General features: G+C 41.4%; 2 protein-coding genes across 3 annotated transcripts in view; one reads left to right on the top strand and one right to left on the bottom strand.

Moving 5' to 3' along the window:
* Window positions 1-863: 863 nt before the first annotated feature.
* LOC110341266 lies at window positions 864-4,628 on the bottom strand. Of its 2 annotated transcripts, none has more exons than XR_005870033.1 (2): window positions 4,289-4,362; window positions 864-3,770 (listed from the first exon to the last, which is right to left on the bottom strand). XR_005870033.1 is itself a non-coding variant. In XM_040729163.1 (2 exons), exons 1-2 carry the CDS (start codon window positions 4,485-4,487, stop codon window positions 3,650-3,652), a joined length of 237 nt encoding a protein of 78 aa, XP_040585097.1. In that variant the 5' UTR covers window positions 4,488-4,628; the 3' UTR covers window positions 3,501-3,649. The 2 variants fall into 2 exon arrangements, 1 of the variants encoding a protein (XP_040585097.1); XM_040729163.1 differs by lacking the exon at window positions 4,289-4,362 and adding an exon at window positions 4,372-4,628 and having other exon boundaries at window positions 3,501-3,770.
* A 56-nt stretch (window positions 4,629-4,684) lies between these two features.
* Window positions 4,685-27,678, top strand: part of LOC101832452 (CD2 associated protein) — a 76,647-nt gene continuing 53,653 nt past the window's right edge. Inside the window, exons 1-2 of the mRNA XM_005072297.4 lie at window positions 4,685-4,894; window positions 24,504-24,664. Of these exons, the coding sequence (XP_005072354.1) occupies window positions 4,891-4,894; window positions 24,504-24,664 (165 nt within the window). The 5' untranslated portion in view covers window positions 4,685-4,890. The remainder of the gene's footprint in view (window positions 4,895-24,503; window positions 24,665-27,678) is intronic.

Below are 27,678 nucleotides of genomic sequence, written 5' to 3' on the forward strand. Positions count from 1 at the left end.
GTGAGAACCTTGTATAAAAGAAAAAACAAAACAGAAACTGGGGGAAACCCCATCTAATGTCGATGGAAGTAGTATAGCAACTATGGAAATCAGCATGAAGGTTCCTCAAAGTATTCAAAACAGACATGTACTTATGACCCAATTGTACTACTCAGGGTACTTACCCATAAGACTCCAAGCCAACATGTCACCTCAACGTTTATTTTAGCACTAGCCACAATGGTTACGTGATGGCTCAAACCTAGGAGTCTATCAACATAGAAATGGATATCAAATGTGGTATATGCAATGAAGTTTTTTTAGTCATAAAAAAGAATGAAGTTATTGTTTTCAGGAAAACAGATGCAACTGGATACAATATTAAGCAAAGTAAGTCAGCCTCAGAAAAGTAAATATTGCATGTTTTGTCTTATTTGTGATTCTTAGGTTTTATATAGATATTTGACATTATGCATGTGCTATGGTTGAAGGTAGACGTGAAACTGTGGAGAGGAACAAAAGGAATTAAGGAGAAAGGGGGTAGGAGGAAGGGGAGAGGGGGATGGGAGAGGGGGAAATAACATGAAAATATACCTTAAATGAAAAATGTCCTTATGTAATATAGTACCATGTAGAACAAATATACACACATGAAAATAGAAAACAAAGCAACTGGTAGTCAGAAGGCAGAAAGTTAACTTAATTTCTGTAAATTAAAGGCGAGTCTGGTCTACATAGTGAGTTCTAGACCAGCCGTTGCTACACAGTGAGACATTGTCTCAAAAAAAAAAAAAACAAACAACCAAATCAACCAAGCAACCATATCTGAAAACAAAACACAACAACAACAATGACAACAACAAACCAAACCAAACAAACAAGAGTGGGGGAGGAGGAGAGAGTTCACATTTTATTGGTCTGCATCATGTTCATTCTCAATACAGCTTTTTATTTTTAAAATAGGGAATCTCATTTAAACAACAGCGAATTCATTATACTTGCAGGCAAAATACTCAAACACAAAAATAAAGAAATCTTCAAAAAATAAAAAAGTATTTCTTAATCAATGGGGGTCAGTTTAAGTATGGAAGATCCAGGTATTGAGAGCCTCGAGTGGTAGCTACATATTTAGTCCTAGCACTGGAGAAGCAAAGACAGGAGGATCTGTGAGTTCCAGGCCAGGAGAGACCTTGTCTTCAAAACGATAACAACTAACAAAAAAGCACAGAATGGTAGTATAAAAGGAGTTCCAACATTTGGGAGGAGAGGCAGGAAGATCACAAGTTGGAGATCAACCTGGGCTACAAAGTGAGAAGCTGTCACCAACTAAGAGCTTTAATATTAGGGCTCTTGAAAGAGACTCCTGTGGAGAGCCTTCTAGTCTCCCGTGACCTGCCTGTGACACTGGCATCCAATCAGCTACAAATAGCATCCTTAGAAGGATTCCTGCAGTATGCAGAATGGCCATTTGTTTGAATGGGGCCATCATGATTTTGCTTTTATCTCTCTAGTTTATTATTATTATTATTATTATTATTATTATTAATGAATTAAGGACAGGTTTTCAGGGCTGGGGATGAACCCAGGGTTTGTGCACACTAGGCAAGCAACCTACCACTGAGCCTCCCCACCAGGTCCAGAGTTTAAAACTTTTAAAAGAACTATAATAGTGAAAATGCTTAGAGTGGTCACATGCCTCAGCATATCCCCTAAATTGCTAGTGGAGTGTCCTGTCTCATGCTGATGGATGGGACACCAGTTTGGGCAGAGGGTGGGGGGAAGGGAGGAGGCTGGATGCTAATTTTTATTTTCATGAACTCACAGTATAGGCTTTGTGATGATTAAGATTATAATTTCCTACAATTGTTTTCTAAAGTGGGATTAAAAAAATTTTTGAGGTGGTAGGAACTTAACTGCAACAGAAATTAGCCAAGCCAAACAAGATTAAAACACTGCTCAGGAAACCTAGAATTTTGAACTAAGGACAAAGAAACAAAGAATTAGTTTTTGGCAACTTTGAGCTCAACAAGTACTTAAAAACAAACACTGAATTTTCTTTCTTCACTACACTGGTCCATGAAAGGCAGTTTTTGCCAATAGGAAAATAATAGGTGATATTTCTTTTTCTTTTTTTTTTTTTTTTTTGGTTTTTCGAGACAGGGTTTCTCTGTATTGTTTTGGAGGCTATCAGTCCAGCCCGGCCTCGAACTCACAGAGATCCGCCTGCCTCTGCCTCCCGAGTGCTGGGATTACAGGCGTGCGCCACCAACGCCCGGCTAATAGGTGATATTTCAATGCAGTTATTTTCTGAGTATGTCCTAAGAAAACCTCGGGAAAACATGACGGTAGATAGGCATGAATTAGAAATTAGAAATTGTGTCAGTCACAGAAACGGTAACAGTTTTGAAGCTAGAATTAAAATGTTCACTGTATAGAAGGAAAAAAGGACAAATGGTCAGAGTGAAATGAATCCCTTGCCCTGGAATACAAAGAGCTGAGAATTGATGAACTAACATTGGCACACTTGGGAGTTTGGAAAGTACTTAAAAAGTTAACTAGGAGCATGTGAGTCCTAAGGATGGAACTCATGTTGTCAGCCTTGGCAGGTGCCTTCTCCCAAAGAACCATCTTGCTGGTATAGATGACTGTGAGCCACCCACCATGTGGTTGCTGGGAATTGAACTCACGAACTCTGGAAGAGCAGCCAGTGCTCTTAACCTCTAAGCCATCTCTCCAGCCCCCTACACACGATTTTTAAAGCTTAGAAACATATTTCTGGGGGCTGGAGAGATGGCTCGGTTGTTAAAGGCACCGGCTGCTCTTACAGAGGACCTCGGTTTGGTTCCCAGCACCCACACTGGGTAGCACAAAATTGCCTGGAACTCCAGCTCCGGGCTGGCCTCCACAGGCACTGGCACACGTGCTACACAGACATGTAGGAATTCACACATACATGTAAAAAGAATGCATTTCTGGCTTTCAGGGTTTTATCTTTGGAAGATACTGCCAACTGTAGGATTGATAGTTTTTCACTGTTTACCTCTCCGATGTCCTGTTCCCCTCAGTGAGCCTTGCCTTGTTCATAACGTATTTTCCTTTCCGCTCCTATACACCTGACTTGTGTCTACTTTAGGCTGCTTATTATGTGTTTATGTTTTGCCTTTGGCTTACAAAGCAAAGGCACTGAAGATAAGGGCTATGAATTTTTTATTCCTGTCACTGGCTGGATAGGAGACAGTGAACATATTACTCAATAAGCAGTCCCTGGCTAACACAAGGCCATCCTCTGTGCTTTGCTTCCTATGCAGCCGACTTCTTGTGTACTCGTGCAAATGAAATGTTTACCTTGTTTCTTCTTGGACACAACTAATTGTCAACGTTTTATCCACCGTGAATCTTAACAAATTCCTGTTTTAAAAGTCACTAAGGCAACCGTTTCAGAAGCAGTAAAAGATGCCCACAGCTGGTTTATAGGAGCTAGTGAGCATGGGTAGATACAAAGTTACTACTCTCGAGCCAGATAGGGTTCCACATCGTAAAGATTTCTTTCCACTCATTTAACAGCTGAAGCACCAGTCAGGTTCTTCCACCCAAGGACCTACAAAAAGTAAATGGCAGGGTTGAGTTTCAGACATCCCAGCTCGGCCTGGTTCCAAAGGGCAAGGCAGTTTTAAGTGTCAAGTAGCTGTGAGAATCCAATGACATAATTTCTTGAAAAAGCACTAGGCACAATAGTTGGCAGTGGACACATGTTGCTTCCACACAATTTGCTCAGGGGCTGAAGTCGATTTCTTCAAATAGGAGGGGGAAAGAAAAACAGAGGAAAGAAAATTACATTGAGTTGATAAAATTTGTCTATAGTTCGAAGAAAGCTCCTGTCTAATTACAATAATCCCAAACCGGACTTCATATTTGCTCTAGGGGGAAAAAAAACCCCGACAAAAACAAACCATCTGGCAATGTTGCAAATCACAATGCCTAATTTAGAATAATTTCTATTTCAAAAGAGTGGGGGTAGGAAGTCGTCTTTGACCAAAAAGAGACTCAAGGAATACAGTAACGTATTCCCATGAAACTTCATTTCGTGCCTCCCCCACCCCAAAGAAGAGCGAATGCCTGTGGCCCGCAGGGAACTTTGCAGGGGGACTGTGGGGTCCCCACATTATCCGGGCCCGCCTGGAGCTTCGAAATCAAGGCGCTCGCTCGCTCGCTCCTCCAGTTTCCCCCTCTTGGGTCTCCCACAAGCTAACATCTTTGAAGAAAACAAAGCGGGACAACCTGGGCTCCTTCTGCAGAACCCCTCAGGTACCTGTCTGGGACCCGACGCCAGGGGTCGCGCGCCCCAGGGAGACCGAGGCCCCCGCCGCCCGCCGCCCGCCGTCGCCGCCGCACCTGGAGGAGGGCGGCGCGCGCCCCCGCCGTGACGTCACCGCACCTGGCACCAGCGGCGGGAGCCAGGGTGGCGCGGGGGCCGCGACGGGGGGGCGTGGCCGGCAGTCCCAGACCATTCTCGCGAGATTTCGCCCCAACCCCGGGGGCCCAACTCTCCCGGCTCCGGCTCGCGGATTCCAGCCGGGTCTCGAGCTGGGGTGGGGGGCGCTCGGCCTGTGAGGGAGCCGGTGCGGGGCGGGCTGTGGGCGAGAGATCCCGCCGGAGCCTCAGCGGCGACCGGAAGCGACCCCCGCGCGGGGGTGCGGGGGTGTGTGGGGGAGAGAACCCGCGGGCGAGTGCGCCCCGTGCGCACGCGCGGACGCCGCTCGCTCCCGCCTGCCGGGGCCGCGGCGGGGGCCGGGTGAAAGGAGCGGCGGAGCGCGCGCCGCGGGCGGATGGAGGCGCCTCCCCGGCGCGCCTGAGGCCGGTGCACAGAAGAGGCCGCGCGCGGGGCCGCGCTCTCCCCGCCAGAGCCGCAGCATGGGTAAGCATGGTCGCGTCGGGGGGCTCGCACGCGGGTCGGGTCGGGCCGGGCGGTCCTGTGCGGCACAGCGGGGCTCGAACCCGTGACCGACCGGCCTCCCTTGAGCGCCCCTCCGGGAGCCTGCGGCTTCGATGGGGGAGGGCGATCGCGAACTTGACAAAGTGGCGCGGGCAGCTCTGCCCCTCCGAGGCTGGGCACAGATTGGGTTTTTTTTGGGGGGGAAGAAAGAGCGCTCACACCCCCCCACGTCCATTATATGCACACACAGGCGTTTTGTCACAGATAATGGGAAGCGCAGAAACCCCCCAAGCCTCCCTTTTGCGGTTGGCTGGGGTTGGCACTGATTTGCGCCCAGGCTCGCACCTTCCCCCCTTTGACGGGTTCGTTGGGAAGCCGTTCTCCGGGCAGCCGCCCTGGTCAGGTGTGTTGGCATTCAGCAGCAGCACCTCGAGTTTCCTCCCGAGGGCTGGCTGCCTGGCTGGCTTGGGGGCTCCGCGTTCGAGGATTCCGCGTTGAACCTTTGGAGGAGCAGTTTCCTGTTTGGAGCGACACTTCCTTCTCGGAGGGGAGAAAAAGCACCGGGCCACAAGGTTGTTTTCTGTGCCTCCCTCGGCTCGGCTTTTGGACTTAGAGAAAGCCGGAGTGTGTGGCCGCGGTCTTTGAGAAGGAGTTTTGTTAAGTGGTGTAACAGTTCTTTTTTTGATAACAAAGTTGCTTCTGGGCTAGGCACTAACTCCCTCAAGTGTTTACAAATTAAAAGTCATAGTTTAAAAAAAACCCGATTAAAACTGTTTCTTCTTTTTCTTTTTAAAATCAAATTTGTGCCGCCCTAAGGCAGGAAGAGTGTGTTCAGTAAGTTGTAAAACCCGAATTTGAGTTTGTGGTATAAATCAGAAAGGCGTTCTCACTTCTCCGTTGAGACCCGGTGCTGCTTCACCCATTACTGAAATTAATAATTCATGGAACTAGCGGATGATTTAGAAGCACGACACAAACAGGAGCACTGCTGATGTGGCACCCTGTGCCCACACTTTGTTTTGTGGGAGACGAATTTAGCTAGTTTTACAGACACTGCCTATTCTGTTTTCCTAGAGTTTCTAATTTTATGCTCCCTCTGCTTCCCTCCCGCTCTATGTACCTTTTCTATACCAAGTGCTCCTCAACCCAGGAGCCAAGCGTTTGCTGTTACGGACTTTCAAATGGATTCCTTTCCACTTGATTAGTTGAGTTTACGGGGTAATTGCAGGCTTATTTAAGCATCAAAAGCTAGCTTAACTGATTTGGATGAAAAGCTGAAAGTAAGTATACAATTCTTATCTGTCCTAAGTCAGGATGCAGAATGTAATTAAGCGTCTTTTGATGGTCTAGACTCACCATTTTGTGACTTTGACTTGCTGAGAGCCCTTCTAACCACCTGGGACCTTGTATAGACTGTTGGGCCCAGTGCTAACCAGCAAACTTACTTCTTTGCACTTTGAAGTTATTTTAAGTGCGAGTTGTCCTGCTTGTTACTGAATGGGCTTGTAACTGTGACTAGTGTCAACTTTCACCGTCCTCTTTCTCATTTGTGTTTCTAAAAACCGTGGAAGTCATCTAAATTTGTGATTCATCATAGGGGAAGTCAGTTCATAACTTGAATATAAGTTGTACTTCTTTTTCTTTTTTTTTAACAAGACAGGCTCTTACAATGTAGTTCTGGCTGTCCTGGAACTCACTTTGTTGACCAGGCTAGCTTTGAATTCTCAGAGATCCACCTGCTTCCCAAGTGCTAGGATTAAAGGCATGAGCCATTCCCCTAGCTAAAGTCTTTTCTTAAGAAAAATAAATGAAAAATATTTTACCTTGTAATACCTGTATTTATTGTTCACAGGCCCTTTCTTTGCTACTTGCTTTGGTCTATTTAGGTGAGTTGCTAGCGTATCTTGGGAAAGTTAATTGTTTAGCATACTATCAATATATGCGTTTAAGGTCTATTATTTTGGGTATTTTGTCATTGTTTTTCGTATAGAATTTGTGAAACATTTGCAGATGACTATGTACTTAAAATTTGTTGGTTGTGTAATCATTAAAATCTTCTAAAATATAAAATCCTCCAAATTCCTCTAGTATATAATTTGTTTACTTTCTTACCTGCCATTGTTCTTTTTCTCCCATTTTTAAGACAAGAACTCACCTCCTCACCCTGTGGTCCAGGCTTTGAATTAAAAGTGATCTTCCTGCCTCGGCCACCTGACTGCGGGGATTATAGGTCTTAGCTGTAACATCCAACCAGTTTGTTGGCTGCAGTTCTTGTAATACATGGCAGATCCTAAGATCTCTCTCTGTTCTCTAAAAGGACTCTAATTTAGTTCTCAGCATTCCTATTCAGTGGCTTACAATTGGTTGTAACGTACAAGGGATCTGATACCCTCTTCTGGTTTCTGAGGGCAACACCTTCCTTCCCCCATAGTGCTTTTACACACACACACACACACACACACACACACACACACACACACACACACACACACACACACACACACACACACACAGAGCTCCAGATACTCAAATGTTTTATCTAGTTTGTTACAAAATAAAAATAAGTCGTTTTGCTTTGAGACAATCATGGATACTTATGAGGTGATGGTTACTTAAAGGATACATACACCCCTAATTAAGAGAGTTTCTGAAGCCTAGATCTGTGCCACTTTGAAAGTAGAAGCAGGAATTGAAGAATTGAAGGCCAGCTTTGTTTACACAGCTCATTCAAGGCCTTCCTGGTCTCTGTGAAACTGTCTAAAAAAGGGAAAAAGGGCTCTGAACAGGGACTTCCTGAGATCTTTACCTACAAGCTTTGCAACTTAGAAAGTGATTTAGCTTGTCTGTGCTTCAGTCTTCTGATCTGTGAATCAGTGAGAAGGGCCGAGTACAGGCTGTAGGAGAATGAGTGAGCTAATGAGGCTTGGAATATTGCAGGAGCAGACTTGTATGTTCAAAGATCTTTGCAGTTCACTAACTTGTAAGTGAATGCAGAGTTTTGCTTTTCAAGAGCCAGTAAGATGGTTTTATGTTAATACAGAAATTGAATTCTGTATAACTTGACAAAGTTGTTTTTCAATATTGATTACACTGTGAGAAACAATTATTCATTTGAAATATTTAATTGCTTGAGGAAAAACTTAAGAGTTTCTACTCTTAAGTTGTGTTAATGTTTTTAGTTTCTACATTGAATGTAGAGGGAAATGCCTGTCAACTTTTAAGGTGAAGGCTTTAGGAAGAAAGGATTTTAGGCAATACCTTTAAAAAAATACCCGTTTGTGTACTTTATGCATTTGGGTGTTTTGTCTGCACTGACATCTGCACAAAAGAAGAGGGCCTCAGATCCTATGGCACTGCAGTTAGATGGTTGTGAGCCACTATGTGGGCGCTGAGAATTGAACTCATGACCTCTGTTAGAGCAGTCAGTGCTCTTAACTGCTAAGTCATCTCTCTAGCTTCCAATACTTTTTTTTGCCCTCAAAAATACAGATAGTCATTTTGGACTGAAATAAGACTAAGTGAATGGCTCTCTCTCTATATTTGAAAAGGTAAGCAGATACTTAAGACTTAATGTTTCTCTTAATTTTAGATAAGAATTTAAATTTTGTTTTACTGTAGGATCTGGCTGAAACAATAAAATTTATGCTCATGAAAATAATGGAACCTTTCAGTGTCAGATAAAAATGTGTAGGTTTTTGGATTACTGTAATGACTTATGTATGGATTGTGTGTGTATACAAACTCTACTGCCCTCAAGCTGTGTGTGAGGGGGTACATGTACCCGTGCCCATATGTGGGTTCCAGAATAGGGTGCTCAGTGCTTCTTCAACCTCTTCATCAATTCCTTTGAGGCAAGGCCTTTCTCTAAACTCTGGAGATCTTGTTTTCCTGGCTGGGATTAAAGACTAAGCCTCAGCAGTTCTATCTCTGCCTCCTTGGGAGTTATGAGTGCTTGTGCTGGCCCCAGTTGGTTACGTGTGTGCTAGGATTTGAACTTCGGGCCTCAGGATTGCTGAGCAAGTGCTCTTAACTGCTGAGCTATCTCTCTAACTTCTGTGTACAGACAGACGCCTTATCTTATACACTGGTAATCTCAGGGTTAAACATTTAAGGTTTTTGATAGGCACCTGTTTTCTCACCTACTTGGGGGTGGCTGTAGGAGGTGATCATGAATTTCAGGGGAGCTTGTGTGCATAGCAAGACTGTTTCAGAAATTCATAACTGGGAGAAGTACAGATAGATACTTTTTTCCAAAAACTTGAAGGTTTTGAGGTAAAAGCAAGCATGCACTTTACCTTATTCAAGTCAGCTGAATGATTGGATCCTCTGTGGGACAGATGATTGATACTATTTTGTTTTGTTTTGTTTTGGGTTTCTTCGAGACAGGTTTTCTCTGTGGCTTTGGAGGCTGTCCTGGAACTCACTCCGTAGACCAGGCTGGTCTCGAACTCAGAGATCCTCCTGCCTCTGCCTCCCAAGTGCTGGGATTAAAGTTGTGCGTCACCAATGCCCGACTGATTGATGTTATTTTACAGCATCAAAATTGCATATAAATTTCTGCAAAAGAGTAAAATTTGTTTTGAAAGCATGTTGTGTGTGTTTAAAACACACACCAATTTACTTTTTGAGACCAAGTTTCCACTCTGTAGCCCTGACTGGCCTAGAATTCACTGTGTAGATGAGGGTTTCATTCTGAGTGGTGGGATTACAGGTGCAACCTTGCTTGGCTGAAGTTTTTAATAGAAATTTACAGTTGGTTTAGATGATAAATGTCCTTCTATAGTGACTGATTTTTTTCTTTTACTTTGTAACTAACACTATACTCATTTATACAGATAATATTTGTAAGCATAGATATCTTATGATTTACCAGCATAAAAAAGAAAAGCTTTCTTTCAAAGATGAATCAGCAGTCTAAGCCTACTCTTTAATTAGAGTTTGCTTCGTTCATGATCAGATTATTAAAACTTTTTAAAGTTTGAACACCTTTTATTCTGTAAAATTAATATCTGACATATATTATATATACATATATTGAACACAAATAGACAGTAGTCAGTCATGAGTCTTTCTCGGTGAGGTAGTGGACAGACATAAGTTTGGGAGATTTTAGATAGAGGTTCCTATGTGCCTAGAGTCAGCATATGAGCTGTGCATGTGGCAGAATGCAGTGCGCAGAAAGATGGGTGGGGCGGAGCAGGTCAGATTGGTGTGGGAGTGAGATGTAGCTGGTGGCAAGCACTAGGTAGAAGTTCAGACTGGAGTCCTGGGCTGACAAGACCCGCAAAGACCTCGTATAGGGAAATGAGGTAAGGGAAGGTATTTTCCTTTTCTCTTCCTCTTTTTTCTTTTTGTCTGTCTGTCTTTGTTTGTTTGTTTGTTTGTTTTTTGAGACCTTTTCTCTGTGTAGCCTTGGCTGCCTTGGAACTGTCTCTGTAGACTAGGCTGGCCTTGAGGTCAAAGGTCCACTGCCTCTGCCTCAGAAGTAGTGGGATCAAAGGTATTCACTACCACTGCCTGGCTAGGTCCAATATTTTTCTGGGAGAAATACAAGGTAGGTGTATCTTTTGTCCTCCCTCCCTCCCTCCCTCCCTCCCTCCCTCCCTCCCTCCCTCCCTCCCTCCCTCCCTCCCTCTTTTAGCAACAGGAGCCTGATTTACTGACTGAGATTGTTTCAGATGAGCCCAAAAGTATTACTGACAAGATGCTGGAGCCTCTCTGTTATGGATCTTATACTGCATAGTGTATGTCTTGACATTATATTAGTCAACAGTGGTGGTTGAATGTATGAGTATAGTGATATGAACAGCTTTGGGTTTTAAATCTGTCCTCTGCTTATTAATGTTTGAGACTATTCTTTTATCACAGTCTAGCATCCTCTCTTACTTGATCCTAATGACTTGATTTGATGTACCTGCTTCCTAAGTCCCTACCCCCCTTTGGAAACTGGGTCCTGTTTTATTCCTTAGAATGATCTCAGACTTCTGTACGCAAGCTGTCTGAATGTGCCAGACACTGTATTGGGTGTATTTTAGGTTACTCTAGATGTTTGAATGTCCAGGTAATTTGTGTTCCAAGGGAGTGACTGTGGAGGATTTAATCACTAGGGATTTCAGGTAGAAAAATATTCTGAAGTTTCATTGAATCATACACAGTTACCACCAGTTTACAAGAATGGTGTGGGGACTGGGACATATTCATCATAAAAGTACTTACCTAGCTTTGGTTGGCTGTGAATCGTTATCCAAAAAAGAAAGTTATTAATGCAAGGCCTTATCAAGGAAAGGAGCTGCTGCTGCGAGATTAGTTAAGAAGTATTGTTTTTCTTTTTAAAAAAACAAACCTTCTGACAACTCATGGATTCTGATATGAATGTTCCTTTCTCTTCCTGTTGTTATGGTGTTATAAATCTGTTGGTATGGCTTATTAGTGTTGTACTAGAATTAGAATGTAGCAATAGGAATGAAATAACATGGAACTTCATTAGAAACCCAAACCAGGGATTGTGGTGATTTAAGGGGATAGTTCTGTGTTCCAGTATAAAAAAATGTTAAAAGTGTAATGAGAAGAATAATGGCTAGTTGGAATTTTTGTATAGGGAGGAAGTAGATAAAGTACTTGGTAGATGTGACTGTTTTCTGTTGCTGTGGCACAAACACCAGAGATAATCAGTTTAAGAGGAGGAAAGGTTTACTTGAGCTCACAGTACAGAATTTCAGTTTATAATTTATAGTCTCTTGACTGTTGCTTTAGGACTGGTAGCATCATTGTGTGAGCACATAGTTGAGAAAGTCTGTTGTCTTTATGACTGTTATTGTTATTTTTGTCAACATAAGCTAGAGTCATCCTGGAAAAGAAAATGCCTTTATCCTTTTGCTTGTAGGCAAGCCTGTGGTGCATTTTCTTGATTAATGATTAATATGAGAGAGGACTTACTCCATTGTGGGCAGTGATCCTCTGTTCAACAGTGGCTGGTAGTCCTCTGCTGTATAAAAAAATAAGCTGAGTGAGCCATAGAGAACAAGACTGTAAGTAGTGTTCTTCCATGGCCTCTGCTTCAATTTCTGTCTCTAGGTTCCTGCCTTGAGTTCCTGCTCTGACTGACGTTCTTTTATGGTGGACTGTGATGAGGAATTATAAGCCAGATAAACCCGTTTTAGTCTTCGTGTTTATCACAGCGATAGAAAGTCAACTAAGACAATAATGTTTGGAAAACATAAGAGAGAAGCAGGAAGAGGTGACCCTGAAGGGAATGTGTTTAAGTTAACTCCCTTCCAGTCACCTGCTGAAGTTTCATCACCTAAAAGGGTCACGGTGGGGGACTAGGTCTTCAAAGCACAAGAGTCTTTGGGACATTCAAGATCCAGATGTATCAGCAGTAACTAAGATACTTTTAAGGTCGTCTCTGACATCAAGTCTTCTGATTAATGCAAGCCTTCACTTGAGGTGATCACTTTGAGGAACTTTTAAAATTTGAAGTATTAACACTGTCTTATGGATATTACTGACATATTGGTACCCCACTATTGAAGAGGCTAGAGGTCTTTCCAGCCTGCAGACTATGAGCTATGAGTACCATACTCAAGATTATGGTAATGGTTAAGTACAGAACATTTTGGGTTTTAAATACAGAAGTTTGTATATTTATAATTTTGAATTTGGATAGTTTGACTTTTTTTTAAATGGAGTATGCACAGTGTGCTGTGTTGTTCCCCCAACTCCCATGGTAGTAATTGAACCCTGGGCTTCAGCACATGCTAAGGAAAGCTTTGCCACTGTTGTCATTCAAATACTTGCCATCGTGTTGAAGCAACTTTTACTTTACTTAAAAATGGTTTCCTTAGCTAGTGTGCCCACATCTGTAAATCCAGCACTTGGGAGGTGAAGGCAGGAAGAGGATGAGGAATTCAAGGTCATCTTCTTGGTTGCTTAATATGTTCAAGGCCAATTTGGAATCTCTAAGACCCTATCCTATCTCAACAACAAAACATACAGAAGAAAGGAAGAAGTCTGGGGAGGTGGTTTAGTTGCTAAAGTGCCATTGGAGACCTGAGTTTGGGTCTCCAGCCTTATGTTAAAAAGCAAAACAAAACAAACCAGTGCACCTGTAATTCTAGCACTGGTGAAGTAGCCCTGTGCCCAGCAGAATTGGTGGAGTTCCAGGTTCACTGAAAGACCCTGTCTCAGAAAATAAAGTAAGTAAAGGTGTTTGTCACCGGGCCTGATGACCCATGTGGTGGAAGGAGAGCACCGACTTTGCAAATTGTCCTCTGACGTCCCCAGACACACCGGAACCCTCGTCTTCATCCCATTCCTACATTAAATAAATGTAAGCCAGATGGTGACACATACCTTTATCCTCACATTTGTGAGGCAGGGGCAGGCAGATGTCTTGATTTGAGGCCAGTTGGTCTACAGAGCTGAGCTATAGGACAGCTGGAGTTACACGGAAACCTTGCCTCTAAAAACAATCCCCCCAATAAATAAATGTAACAATAACAAAAGGGAGTAAGTGCAAACGAGGAAGAACACTAGTATCTATCTCTGGCCTCCATGTGCACATGCACAAATATACAAACATACCACCAAAAAAAGTTCTCTTAAGATCAAAGTCTTGCAGTAGACATTAATTAAAATTCTCTGCTATAGGAGATTAAATTATGAGTATTTTGCTATGCTGCTTAGTGTGTGTATTTACTTGTGTATGCATCACATAAAATGAGAATTCATTTTTACTCAAATACTGATAAAGCTCTTCCCTTTCTTTCCTTTCATTCTTTCTTTCCTTTGAGATGGTCTCATTATGTAAACTTGCCTATCCTGGAACACACGTAGATCGTTCTGGCCCTGAACTCTGAGAGATGTGCTTGGCAGAGTGCTGGGCTTAAAGACTTGCCACCATCATGTCTGCCTAAGCCATTCTTGTTTTCTTAATTTTATCACTGATATACATCTGTTGGGACTGGGCATCCCATGATCAAATTCTCCATAATGACCAGTTGTGTGTGGTTTTCTGCTATGTCTGTATTTGCTGCAGAGATCTGCTTTGAGGGTTGAGAGCCACACCAGGCAAAGATGACTGGTGAACCTAATTGTGCATTTTTAGAATTTGAAGCTTGTAGATTTTTGTGAGCCTAACGGGAGAATGTATGAAAATATTTCTGAAGTATTATTTTTTTGTTAGATATTTAACTGGTGCTGGTTTATTATACTTAAGTGTACTTTCTCATGGAAATTAAATGCAATAGCCTTCAGGCTTGTTTCATTCTGTTTTCTAAATAACAGTTTCTGGCACGAATGTGACTTACTGGTGTATTAGAGTAGTTTTAACTTTTTCCCAGTGAAATTTTATATCCTCCTGAGAAATTTTTATATGACCCCAGATATGCACACATATATAAAATAGGCATACACATTGTCTTAATAAGGGTTACTGTTGTTGTGATGAAACACCATGACCAAGAGCAAGTTGTTATACTTTCACAGATAGTCCACTGGGGGAAGTCAAGATAGGAATTTAAACAGGGCAGGGACCTGGCTGGAGTCAGGAGCTGATGTAGAGGCCATGTAGGAGTGCTGCTTACTGGCTTTCTCGCTCAGCCTGTTTTCCTATAGAACCAGGACCATCTCTTCAGGGTTGGCCCTACTCATGGTGGAGTGGGCCCTCCCACATCATCACTAATTAAGAAATGCCCTGCATCCTTGTCTGTAGCCTATTCTTACGAGGCATCTTCTCAATTGGGATTTCCCCCTCTCAGATGACTCTAGCTGTGTCAAGCTGACATAACATTAGTCAGCACATAAACATTAATGAAAATAAGCAACAGAAATTTGTTTTAAAAAATTTCTTTGGGCACAAGCATGTGATGGTACATGCTTATAATTCACATGCATGTAATTTGAACTTTTGGGAGGCAGAGGCAGGTGGAGCTCTGAGCTGGAAGCCAACCTGATCTACTGAGAGAGTTCCAGGACACACACACACACACACACACACACACACACACACACACACACACACACACACACACACTTAAAACTACCATTGTTGGAGGTGAATGCAAATTTATATCCTAATGAGATAATTTTGCTTGCTTTTAAAAATTTAGTTTATGTGTATTAGTGTTTATCTACAAGTATTTTTTTGTTTTGTTTTGTTTTTTTGAGACAGGGTTTCTCTGTAGCTTTGGAGGCTGTCCTGGAACTCACTTTGTAGACCAGGCTGGCCTGGAACTCACAGAGATCCGCCTGCCTCTGCCTCGCGAGTGCTGGGATTAAAGGCGTGCGCCACCAACGCCCGGCACCTACAAGTATTTTTATGTGCTGTGTGTGTACTTGGTGCATAAGGAAGCCAGAAGAAGATGTCAGGTCCCCTGGAACTGGAATTGAAGAGTTATGAGTCACCATGTGGGCGCTAGAATTGAACCCAGGCCCTCTGCAATAGCTGCCGGTGTTCTTAACTGCTGAACCATTCTTCCAGCTCCCATGCACATGAATTAAATCTTGTCAGAATCTTTAATACTGTGTGATGTAGAACATCTTCAGATTTACAGCTGATTGGTAATTTTGATTTTTCTTTTGTAAGTCATTTCTTACTATAATCCTGGTTTGCCTGGAACTTGCTCTGTAGATTGATTTGACTTGGAATTTGTTAACCGTCATCTGGCTTCTGCCTCATGAGTGCTGGAATTACAGGTGTGAACCACTATACCTGTCTGATACTTGATCTTGTAATTGTCAGTGCTGGGAGATCACTTTATGTAAATATGTAGTATAAAATGACAGAAGTGTGTTCAGAGCCATGACAGAAATTGTTGGAAATTTTGTCCTAATCCAAAACCAACATGCATTTGATTTTTTTTTTAATGAAATGCAAGTTAGTTTAAAGAACACTTGTCAGGTCAGACATTGTAATACAATTCTTTCCTGTGGTATGTTTGCTTGATATTCATACACTGAGGAGTGATAGTAGTCTTTTGTTTTCTGTAATTAAACTGTCTTGTTTCTATAAGGGACAAAAAAACCTCTACAGTAAACACTGCAGTTCATAAAAATAACAGTGCTCTTGAGTCTGAGCAGTGTTCAGGTAGTGGTAGTTAGTGTTGCCTGACATGGCGCATGTGCAGTGCAAAGTAAGCATGGTATGTATTTAGAAGGCTCATGGAAGTTGTGTGTGTAACATGGGTGAGTGCCACCACGAGTGTCCTAGATTCATTTTGTTTGACTTTTGAGCTAGTCTTTGGTCATGGTGTTCAGAGACCCCTTGCTGTTGCCACAATGTTTTTGATGTGCACATTCACATCAAAAACATTGAGAATGTATATTTAAAGCTTCTAAACAACATTTAAAATTGCTATTTATAATTGTGGTTTAGCTTGATAATACTGTATTTGGTAATACTTTAGAGTAGAATTTTTTTTTTCTTCCCTCCTCAGGCTGTCCCAGAACTGGCTGTGTAGCATAGCTCAGGCCAGCCTTAACATATGATGCTCCTGCCTCTGCCCCTCAAATGTTGGGATTACCATGTGGACTACCTCCACCTGGGCAGGAAGCATTGCTTGCTTGCCTGCTGCCTGCCTGCTGCCTGCCTGCCTGCCTATTTGAGAAAGGGTTTTACTAAGTAGCTTTGTCTGACCTGGAACTTGCTGTGTAGATTAGGCTGGTCTCAAACTCTCAGAGAGAGATCCACCTCTGGAGATCAGCCTCTAGTGCTGAGGCTGAGGTTTCAAACTGTGTGTCACCATGCCTTGCCAGTAGCTATATTTAAAATAGCATCAGAGATCGAGGTATTAGTGTTTGCCTACAAGTATTTTTTTTGTTTTGTTTTGTTTTTTTTGAGACAGGGTTTCTCTGTAGCTTTGGAGGCTGTCCTGGAACTCACTTTGTAGAACAGGCTGGTCTCGAACTCTTAAGAGATCTGCCTGCCTCTGCCTCCCGAGTGCTAGGATTAAAGGCATGTGCCACCAATGCCTGGCCCTCTGCGACTTTTTTCAGGAACTTTTTCAGTGAGGCCTGTAATCTGAAAAGAGTTCTGAAGAACTTTAAATAGCAGTTTGTGCTTTACAATTCCATCATTTGTTTTTTTTTAAATTAATTTTTACTGTGTGCTAGTTCTTTTTAACCAGTCATACTAATTTTTTCTCAGAGTAATGGTAACTATTATCCCAACATTAAATGCTTTGGGTAAGTCCATTAAATATGATTTGAAACCTTTGTCTATGTCATTGCAAACAGAAGCACTCAACAAATGGTGAATAAGGGCCTGAAGCCCAGTTGCTAGAAGTTTCCAATCCCACCCCAATGCAGAAACAAGGCAGAGTATGGAATGGCTCTAATCCCAGTCCTCAGGAGGTGAAGATGGGAAGATCAGAAATTCAAGGTCATTCTTACCTGTGTGAAGAGTTCACAGCCAGTCTGGACTGCATGAGATTCTGTCTGTCTGAAAAAAAAAATGGACAGAATACTTGTACTCTAGATACTCAGTGAGAAGAATGTGATTTGTGTTAATATTTATAGTGATTGCTTATTGTGTATTTCCGTTTCAAGTACATTTTAAAGCTCTTTCTTAAGTATCCTTTAATTCTCACAAGTCTGTTCATTTTGAGTACTGTTATTAATCTTTGAAAAACATTTATATTGTATGTGTGCACGTGTGTGGGAGTGTGCATGTGCCAAGGTGTATGTGTGTTGGAGAACAACTTCTTAGAGTTGGTTCTTTCCTCTACTGGATGGGTCCTAGGAGATTGAACCCAGTTCATCAGACTTAGTGGCTGGCATCTATACCCATTGAACCAATTTCCTGGCCTTGCTAGTCTTACAGTTGGGGGAAAACAGTGCTGCAGCAGTTAATTCAAGGTCAAGACTTGAACGTAGGCAGGCCTGTTCACTACTTGAATTTTCCGTGCTGTAGAATAGAACAGCTCATTCTTTCCTTGGGAACTATTTGGGTTACAGGTTGTAGACATTCTTGATCTATTCCTGCCCTATTTTTTCTTACATTCATCCAGATTGTAACTTGTTTTAGAATTTCTTTTATTGTCTCCTTCCCTTTATTTCTTGGTGCTGAGGATTGAACCCCAGACTCTTAGCCTCTGAATTATATCCCCATCCTATTTAATCTTTATTTCTGACTCATCAGGAGTTCAGAGATCTTTGTTTTTTTCTTAGATGTATCCTAAATGTGCTTAGACCAACTTATTGTTTTTTTTAAAGGAATAACCAGGCAAATATTTGCTGAATGAAGATTGAACATGATTATGCATGTTCTATTACATATGAAAACTAAATTGACTGGAAATTATAGTTAACAAATTTGAAATGAGACATTAAAATTCCATGCAATATATTTTAATTCAGTGCTACACATAGCTATTGATTTTGTATTATGTCAGGCATCATAAAACATGGTGGCCCATGCCTTTAATTCCAGCACTCGGGAGGCAGAGGCAGGCGGATCTCTGAGTTTGAAACCAGCCTGGTCTACAAGAGCTAGTCCCAGGACAGCCTCCAAAGCCACAGAGCCACTCTGTCTCGAAAAAACTAAAAAACTAAACAATAACAACAAAAAAATGCTTCCTTGCTCTTTTTGTCTAAGAATTTAGTTTCTTTTTTAATAAGTGTTTTTGAAGGATGCCTAGGAGATGCAAATGATTATTTCAGAAATTTTCATGATCCATGCATCTGATGTTACAAGTGTTTGCTCTTGTCTGCTTAGTTTGTTTTCCTAAGTTAAACTTGTCTCTTAGGCGATATTTTGCCAGTTACTCACATTTGAAGTATACTTACCATGTTAGGTATTGCATTGAGCTTTTAATCTCCACAAGAGTGTTGTGGCAAAAATATTGATGATCTCAGTCTTTAAAAGTAGAGAGATTGTTGCTTGCCCGACGTTAGAAGACAGGATGGGGTGGGGGTCAGGCTCAGACTTGCATTGGTCTGGTTTGATAGTAAGTCTTAAACATTTAAAACATTTTAGGAAGGGGAGGAAATGTTGGTTAAGCAAAGAAAATAGTAAGATTGAAACAACTACCTTATTGTATGCAAATAAGGATGCTTAGCTAGGCACAGTGGCACTCTGAGACCTGTGAATCTCGGCTACTCTGAAAACCTGGGAGACCAAGCTTTCTCAGTACAGAAACAGAAACAGTTCAAGCAAAATTCATTCTCCTAGAAATTGTGGATGGATACCATACACTGTCCAAGTGTTTGAGAAACTCCTTTCTTTTAAGATACTTTTAACAAATATTCTGCATTACACATTGCCTTTGTCTTGGTGTTATTTTCCCGTGAAGAGACCATGACAGCTCTTAAAAGAAAAACGTTTAATTGGGGCTTACTTAGAGTTTCAGAGGTTTAGTCCATTAATGCCATAGTGGAGAGGCATGGCAGTGTGCAGGCAGACTTGGGGCATGCCCTCCCTCCCTCCCTCCTTTTCTCCCTTCCTCTCTCTGTCCCAGTATGGGTTTTGTGTGTTATTTTGGGAGAAGGGATTGATTATATGCATATGACAATTTCTAGTCCTTGTAAGATCAAAGTAATTTTTAAGTTTTGAGGTTGTTTTTGTGGGTGTGTCACCAATTGATCTGTAATATTAGAAGGGATAGACTACTATGGAAGCATAGCTGATGAAATGTCCTGAGAAATGTGGTTGGAGTACACATACTATGTGCACCTTCACATGCTACTTGAGCAGAAAGAGGAAGAGTTATAGCTGGAGTCTGAACTGTCCCCAGAAGCTCATGTTGTGTTTGGTTGCTCTGAGCTGGTGGAACTTGTTGAAACTAGGACGTGAGGCTTGATTGGAGGAAGTAGCACTGGGGTGGGTCCTTGAGTGTATCTTGTTCCTGGCATCTTCCTGTCAGTGTCGTGTGTACTGTGATGTGAGCTGCTCTGTCATGTGTTCTCTGTTGTTGCTTACTGAATCTTATATTTTGGTTGTGAGCCTAGCCTTTAACGGCTGAGCCATCTCTCCAGCCCGCTTACTGAATCTTAAGAAATGCTTTTGAATGTGTTTGTGGCAGCATTAGAAAAAATAACCAATTCATGGGGTGGTTTTATGTGCAATTGTTTTGGTATCTTAAGAGTGACTAGAGCTCAGGATGTAGCTTAACTGATAGAATGTTTGTCTGTTATGCTCGAAACCTTGTGTTCAGTCTGTAAGACTAGATAAACTTTTAGGGTGTGGTGGTACACACCTGGGATTCTAACATTTATCTTCCACTTGCAACCCCAATATTGGAGGTGGAGGTTTACCTTGAATAAGTAGGACCATGTATCTAAATAAAGAGATAACTAAATACACAACCAGAGGGTAGGCATAGTGGATAGTGTTCTAATTCTAGCACTCAGGATTGCTGGGAGTTTGAGGACAGCCAGTGTTACATAGTTTCAGGACAGTCTCAGCACTGTAGTGTGTGGTCCTGTTTCAAAGACAGACAGGCAGACAGACAGATACACCTCAAATAGAAGAAAAGTACTAGATTTACCTCTATTGAAAATATGTAAGAAATGCTGCGTTTATTCTGAATTTCACGATCAGTAACTGATAAAAGGGGCTTTAGGGATGATACTGTGACTTTTGATGAATATTTTCACATGGATCTAATTTTGTAGAATTTAAGGAGATACAGTAACATTAAACAATACTAGTCAGTTTTGTGTTTTATAGTGTTGTTACTGGATGTGAATTTAGGTCTAGAAACAGCACCATAGTCTTTAGTTTGAGGCTTGTGTTTTACCTGGTTTGGACTTGTAAACTGTTAAATGATTGCTTAAGCTGTAGGTCCCAAAGAGTTCAGATTCCTCTAGTGTCTTAGTTTGATCTCCCTGCTTGTCTTTGAGTATATTTAAATACTCAGATAGAATGTGCATCTTTTGACTCTTTCAGTTACAGTCCACTGTTACTGGAGTATCAGTGTAGCTGTAAAAGGTGATTAAGGGTATTATTCTTTGATCACAAAATTAAGTTTCAGTCTTTCAGTGGGTGTAAGATTGAATCTATATTTTGCGCTCTTTCTGCTGTAACTCACTATATTGGAGTCTTTTGGGGGAGTGATATATGAGGTGGATATCCTATAATCTTTTTCTGTATTATATTCATTTACTGTGTGGTGTCTGTGTGGAAAAATATATACATACATACATACATATATACACATGCATTGATACATGGAGGATATATATATATGGAGGAAAAATATATGCACATACATGGGGGCTATATATATTATATGGGCTATATATATGGAGAATATATATTATATATTATATATGTATATGGAGACGAAGGGTTGAGTGTCTTTCTCAGTTCTCTGTTTTCTGAGATAGGGTTTTTCACTGAACCCGAAACTTACTCATTTGACAGAAATCCTTCTGTTTCTGAGATACCATACTTTTTTTCCTCTTTCTTTCAGTCGTCTGCCTGCCTGCTTGTCCGCGGGCGCATGACATGTATGCGTGTGCCTGCCTGCATGTGCATGTTGGGGATCCAAACATAAAGCGCCTTACTGACTGAATTGGTTACCGTACAGAGAAACGGGTTTCTTTGTGATGCTTTCTTTTTGTGTGTGGTGGTTGTCTTCATTTACTTGTCTCCTTTTTAGACTCTGATAAGTTGGATTCACTATTACCCATGTCTATGCTTTCATATTTTTTGGGGACTGACCATCCATCCATCTACCCATCCATCTACCCATCCATCTACCCATCCATCCATCCATCCATCCATCCATCCATCCATCCATCCATCCACCCATCCATCCATCCATCCATCCATCCCTCCGTCCATCCTGTTTTTTGAGACAGGGTGTCTCTGTATAGTCCTGGCTATCCTGGAATGACACAAAAGTGCTAGGACTAAAGATGTGTGCCACAGCACCTGGCCATAGTGTTGTTTTCTGTTTGTCTTTTTTATTTTGAATGTTTTCTTGGATTTATCAAACATTTGGCAAATATTTTAAATTTAAAGCATTGCCAATATTATGAACTTGAAGACAAAACTTAGTTGATATATGTTTACATTTAGTTTGCTTCTGGTAATTTTTAAACGTATGTGTGGTGTATGTGGGGTGTGGGTGTGGATGTACTTGGGGTGGTGCTGAGAGGAGGATGTGTCATGTGTCCTCTGTCATCCTCTATTCTCCAGACAAGGCTTCTAACTGAACCTGTAAGCAGGCTGCCACACTTTTTTATTTGCTTACTTATTTATTTATTTTTTAATTGCTGGAAATTTGAACTCAGGTCCTCCTGAGAAACCCATTTCTGCAGATCTAAGTTATTTATTTATTTTCCATTTTTTTGGTTTTAGTTTTGAAGTAATCAATTAGTTTTAAAAGTTGGTAGCTTTAAGCTTGTTCCTGGCTTTATCAGTTCTGCTGGCTCTCTTACTGTATCTTCACCTCCAGTAGAAATTCTGTCTAAGATTCACTTACAAATTAAATAAAAAATGACCTCACTGGGTAGTGATGGCACAGGCCTTTACTCTCTGTGAGTTTGAGACCAATCTGGTCTACAAAGTGAGTTCCAGGATTGCTGGAGCTGTTACACAGTGAAACCCTGTCTTGAGGAAAACAACAATATAATAAACAAAAAAAAAAAATGACTTCATGTAACAAGTGTGGGGCATTGCAGTTGGGCTTGGTTAGTGTAGCAGCTTGATAAATCTGTTTGTGTTCTTGTCTTCCTTTCTGCCTTAATCATATCTATGGCTTTCTTTACCTGAGACTGGCGCAGTTTGGGGAGTCACTTCCTGTATTTATTTTAGATATGCTTTCACTGTGTGGTCCAGGCTGGCCTCAGGGTCGTGCTCTTCTCCCTCAGTGTTCTGGGTAGTAGATTTACAGGCGTGTGTCACCATGCCTGGCCCCCCCCCCCCCCTTTTTTTTCCGAGACAGGGTTTCTCTGTGGCTTTGGAGGCTGTCCTGGAACTCACTTTGTAGACCAGGCTGGCCTGGAACTCACAGAGATCCGCCTGCCTCTGCCTCCCGAGTGCTGGGATTAAAGGCGTGCGCCACCAACGCCCGGCAGCCCTTTTGTTTTGAATACATGTGTGTTTGTGATTGAACTAGAACCTCCTGCTTAATAATCGGACACTACAACTAAGCTATACCCCTAGCTCTGTGTTTTTGCCTTTTAGGCCAAATGAGAAGGAAAATCAGATTCCTGAGTGTGACTGGGTGGAATTAGAATGATTATGAATGAATTGTCTCTGCACTTTTGCCTCTTATCAACAGCTTAGATATCTCAGTTTTGATCCGCCAGTCTTTAAACAAGATTTCCCAGATGACTTGGTTACACTTAGTGCTTGAGAAGTACTGATCTAACGTGGGCTGCAGGATGCTTTATTTGTAAACCTAGGGTTTCAGACTATCTGAAAAAAATTAAGAATCTGTGAGAAATGAGAGGGGTGTGGTGGCTGTCAATTTAAAGTATACTTTTCTACTTATATTTTTGGTTGAAATGTTTTTTTCCCTCTTATGGTTGTAGGTGGAAGAAATGATAATGGGTATAACTGGTAATCTGTTATCTGACATAGGGAATCTGTTCTGCTTTTTACAACTGAACTTTATAAAATGAACCTATATAGTGTCTGGGATCAGAAATCCTATAGTTAGGGAATGCAGGCTTGTTTCAGTGTGCTTTTGTTTTTCATTTGTTCTCTAATATTGTTGATACGATTTAGTAGGTTTAAAACATTATGTAGGGAGGGGCTAGAGAGATTGGTTTAGAGGTTAAGAGCATGTACTGCTGCTGTTGCACAGTAACTGAGTTTGGTTCCCAGCACCCACACTCAGCAGCTCATAATCACGTTTCACTCCTGCCCCAGAGGATCTGATACCCTCTTTTAGATTCCTTAGGCATGTGCACTAACATGCGTATTCTCTTCCTACCATATAATTAAAAAATAAAAAGGGAAATATTACATAGTTACCAGTTTCTGTGGTTTTAGAGTCTGGACACAGTGTTTTTCTGGGTCCTCTGTAAGGCTATAGTAAATATGTTCACAGGGTTGGGTTCTGTGGATGAACATTTCTAAACTGCGATCGTTGCTGTCATTCAGGTTCTTTGCTTTATTATAGTGTGGGCCTTAGCCAGACGTCTCTCTCCATTACTTGCTTGTGGCTCGTCTTAGCCAGCATACTAATGTAGTGTCTTGTGTCTTCAAAGCCAGTAATAAGTAGAACTGGCCATTATGGTATTATTTCATTCCATGTAGTTTATCATCTTTGTCATAGTCTGTTGACTACAACTTGGTCATAGGGCATACTCAAGAAGGAATTTTATAACGAGGTGAATATAAGGGTGGTTTCATGTATGAGATTTTGGTACCACTCCACAGTGTGGCACAAAGCTGAACTGTAAGAATGCAATGTGTAATGAATATGCATTGTGTTTCTCTTGAGGCTCTCACTTAAAAATGTATTAGGGCTCTATATTTACATGATGTGATCAAATGTTTAAACCACTGAGACAGCCTTATTTATATCTTTGCAGTATTAGTTGTTGCTACATAGATTTTGTAGATGAAAGTTTGTTAATCTGGTTTATAGAAATTTTGTGAATTAGACTTAGACATTGTTTTCTCCTTTTTTAGTTGACTATATTGTAGAGTATGATTATGATGCTATCCATGATGATGAATTAACTATCCGAGTTGGGGAAATCATCAGAAATGTGAAAAAACTACAGGAAGAAGGATGGCTAGAAGGAGAACTAAATGGGAGAAGAGGGATGTTCCCTGACAATTTTGTTAAGGTAAGTATTTTCAGTTTAATTTCTTGCTTTTGCTTCACAGAATTAAGTGTATATGCCAAGAAATACATGCTTAAAATGAAATTACTTTAAAATGTTTACTCTTGACATTTAGAAAAGCGCAGCTACAGATACATCTGCAACAGATTTTCCTGTTGATTGGTGGCCTGCTGTACAGTAATGCTGTGTGGTTGTATGTGTGTCTTTGTCCTTGTTTATGTTTATATACATGTATCTACTTGCCATAGATAATAGCTTTTGGTTGGGTTGCACTTTGAGCTGGTGTCTCAGAATTGTCCCATAATTCTTCCATTGTTTTTTGTTGCTTTTCTCTCAGATTTATCACATGCATCTTTGCAAATATTTTCTGCTGTATATTTTCTTCTTCTCTTGGTGTATTCCCCCCTTCCTCTTTGTGTGTGTGTGTGTGTGTGTGTGTGTGTGTGTGTGTGTGTGTGTGTGTGTATGTATATAAAAGGTACACAAAATTTATTAGAGATGAGCTTGGACAATGACCCAAGAGACCATTGCAGTAATGTACACTTTGAAAGGGTAAGAATGAACAGTGGCCAAGGAGACTATGTGTCCACCTACATTTTAGGCTGACTTTATACCATTTCTAAAGTTCATTTGTTTGTTTGTTTGTTTGTTTTTTGAGATAGGGTTCTCTGTATTGTTTTGGAGGCTGTTCTGGAACTCACTCTGTAGACCAGGCCGGCCTCGAACTCACAGAGATCTGCTTGCCTCTGCCTCTCAAGTGCTGGGATTAAAGGAGTGCCCCATCAACGCCCAGTCATTTCTAAAGTTTCTATAGCAGACAGCTTTCTTGTTCATATGATTGACATGCCCCATTTGGATTGCCTTTTTTCCTTCTTGAGATGGGGTTTTACTGTGTAGCCCTGGATGGCCTCATGTAAACACAGATCTGCCTACTTCTGCCTCCCTCCCCATTTCTAGGATTTAAAGGCATGCCACCATGCTTGACTGAATTTATTCTCTCTGTATTTGAGACAAGGTTCCAGTATGTAACTCTGGCTGTCCTGGAACTCACTATTGTAGACCAGGCTGGCCTTGAACTCACAGAGATCCACCTGCCCCTGCCTCCTGAGTGTTGTAATGTACTGACATAGGATGGGACAATGGTATGTCTTTGTTACTAGAAAGCCTTCATGGAGATAGTGATCTCAGTACTTAGTTTTTAGTGTTAGTTATCTATTAATGATCTTCTATACAGGTCAGAATGTTCTGTTCACCACAGGCCACTGCTATTTCAGACCTATTCATTTGACCAGTAATTATAGTACTGCAGTTTGAGTCCTTGGTTTTAATGGGTGCTGATTATGAGGGAGTGGTCCATCCTCAGTGACATCTTAACCTGATAATATATAACTGGCTACAACCGTTCCTCAAGAGGTGAGACCTAGACTAGAGGGATGGATCAGTGGTTAAAAGTGCTTCTTGTAGACGCCTGACAACTTGGGTTGATCCTTGAACTCATGTAAAAAAGATGGATTAGGTTGCTTGTCTCTGTAATCCCAGCATGCCAATAGGGAAACGGAAGCTGGAGGTAGGAGAATTGCCTGGAAAGTTATGGGCCGGCCAGCTAGCCTGTCAGAAACCAAAGAAACCCTACTTCAGCAGAGGGAAAAGAGAAACGACTCATGAAAGTTATCCTCTGATCTCCACTCATGTACCATGACACTCTAATAATAGTAATAGGAATAAAGGAATCGAGACCTCAGAATAACTGTGGAGATGTGAATCATCTTGGTCTGACTGAAGTGAGATATAGAAGTGTATAGAGATTTCAATCTTGTTAACTTAGACCTTGAATGGCAATCAAGGCCACACCCAGATATATGGACTATTACAGAGGAGCTGAGACTTCAAGGTTTACCGGAGACTTCATCCCATTTGTTGTGATTTTTCAGTTGGAGGCCACTTTATTCAGGGGCAACATCAGGGGCTCTGCTCTGAGCATCTTTTGATTGTGAGGGCAGTAAATCCTCTAGTACCCTGTTACATTGAGGGCAAGGAATCCCAGTACACTCAGTATTTGGGCACTTTCTCTCTCAGTGATCTGAGTGCTTACAGTTTTAACATTAATGTGTCATTGTATTTCCTCTTATGGAGGAGTCAGTGGGAAATCTTGTTAACCAATAAATCTACAAGAAGTTCTGTATGCCCTTCATTCTCATATTCTTTCCCTGTCTTGTATATTAGCTTTCTTTTGTCCTAAACTTTGTTCTTTTTGTTGGTGCTGGTTATAGGTAACAGAATTTGCTATCTTTTGTAGGTTATTAGTAGTGATCTCAGACCTCATGGGTAGTATTTGTAGTTATCTTCTAATGTCAAGGGCAGATTGAGTAAGAAATTTGTCTTTGAACTCACAAGAGATCTGCCTGCTTCTGCCTCCCAAGTGCTGGGATCAAAGGTGTGCGACACCAACACCTGGCTAAATTCCGTACTCTTGCAGATGATTCTTTTGGTTATTTTGGGACAGAGTTTCTTTATGTAGCATTGGCTGTCCTGTGTTCACTAGGCTGGCCTTAACTCAGAGATGACCTGCTTCTGTCTCCTGAGTACAGGGATTAAAGGTGTGTGCCACCACTGCCCAGCATTCATTTTATTATACCTGTGAATTAGAACATGGAGCCACTAAGTTAAACCCTATAGGATAGAATCTAGTCATTGGTTTGTACAAGACCCATATTGTAAGGTTGCTAGCTAAGATTTTTATAATTGAATGGGGGGAAAATTAAGAGAGTATTAAATGATGTGTAAGATATGTGAAAATTAAAAGATCCCTCCCCCTTTGTTTTTTGGAAATAGGGTCTCATGTAGTCATGTTGGCCTTGAACTCTCTGTGATCTCATAGTGGAAGACAACCTCAAGCTTCTGATTCTTTTGCCTCTAACTCCCAAGTGCTAGGATTGCAGATGTGGACCATCATGCCCAGTTTGTGTTCACGAATACTTTTAGAATATGTTTGAGTTTAGTTATTTAAGTATACAACT

Source organism: Mesocricetus auratus, unplaced genomic scaffold (genome assembly GCF_017639785.1).
Source record: "Mesocricetus auratus isolate SY011 unplaced genomic scaffold, BCM_Maur_2.0 Super-Scaffold_100021, whole genome shotgun sequence".
NCBI lineage: Eukaryota > Metazoa > Chordata > Mammalia > Rodentia > Cricetidae > Mesocricetus > Mesocricetus auratus.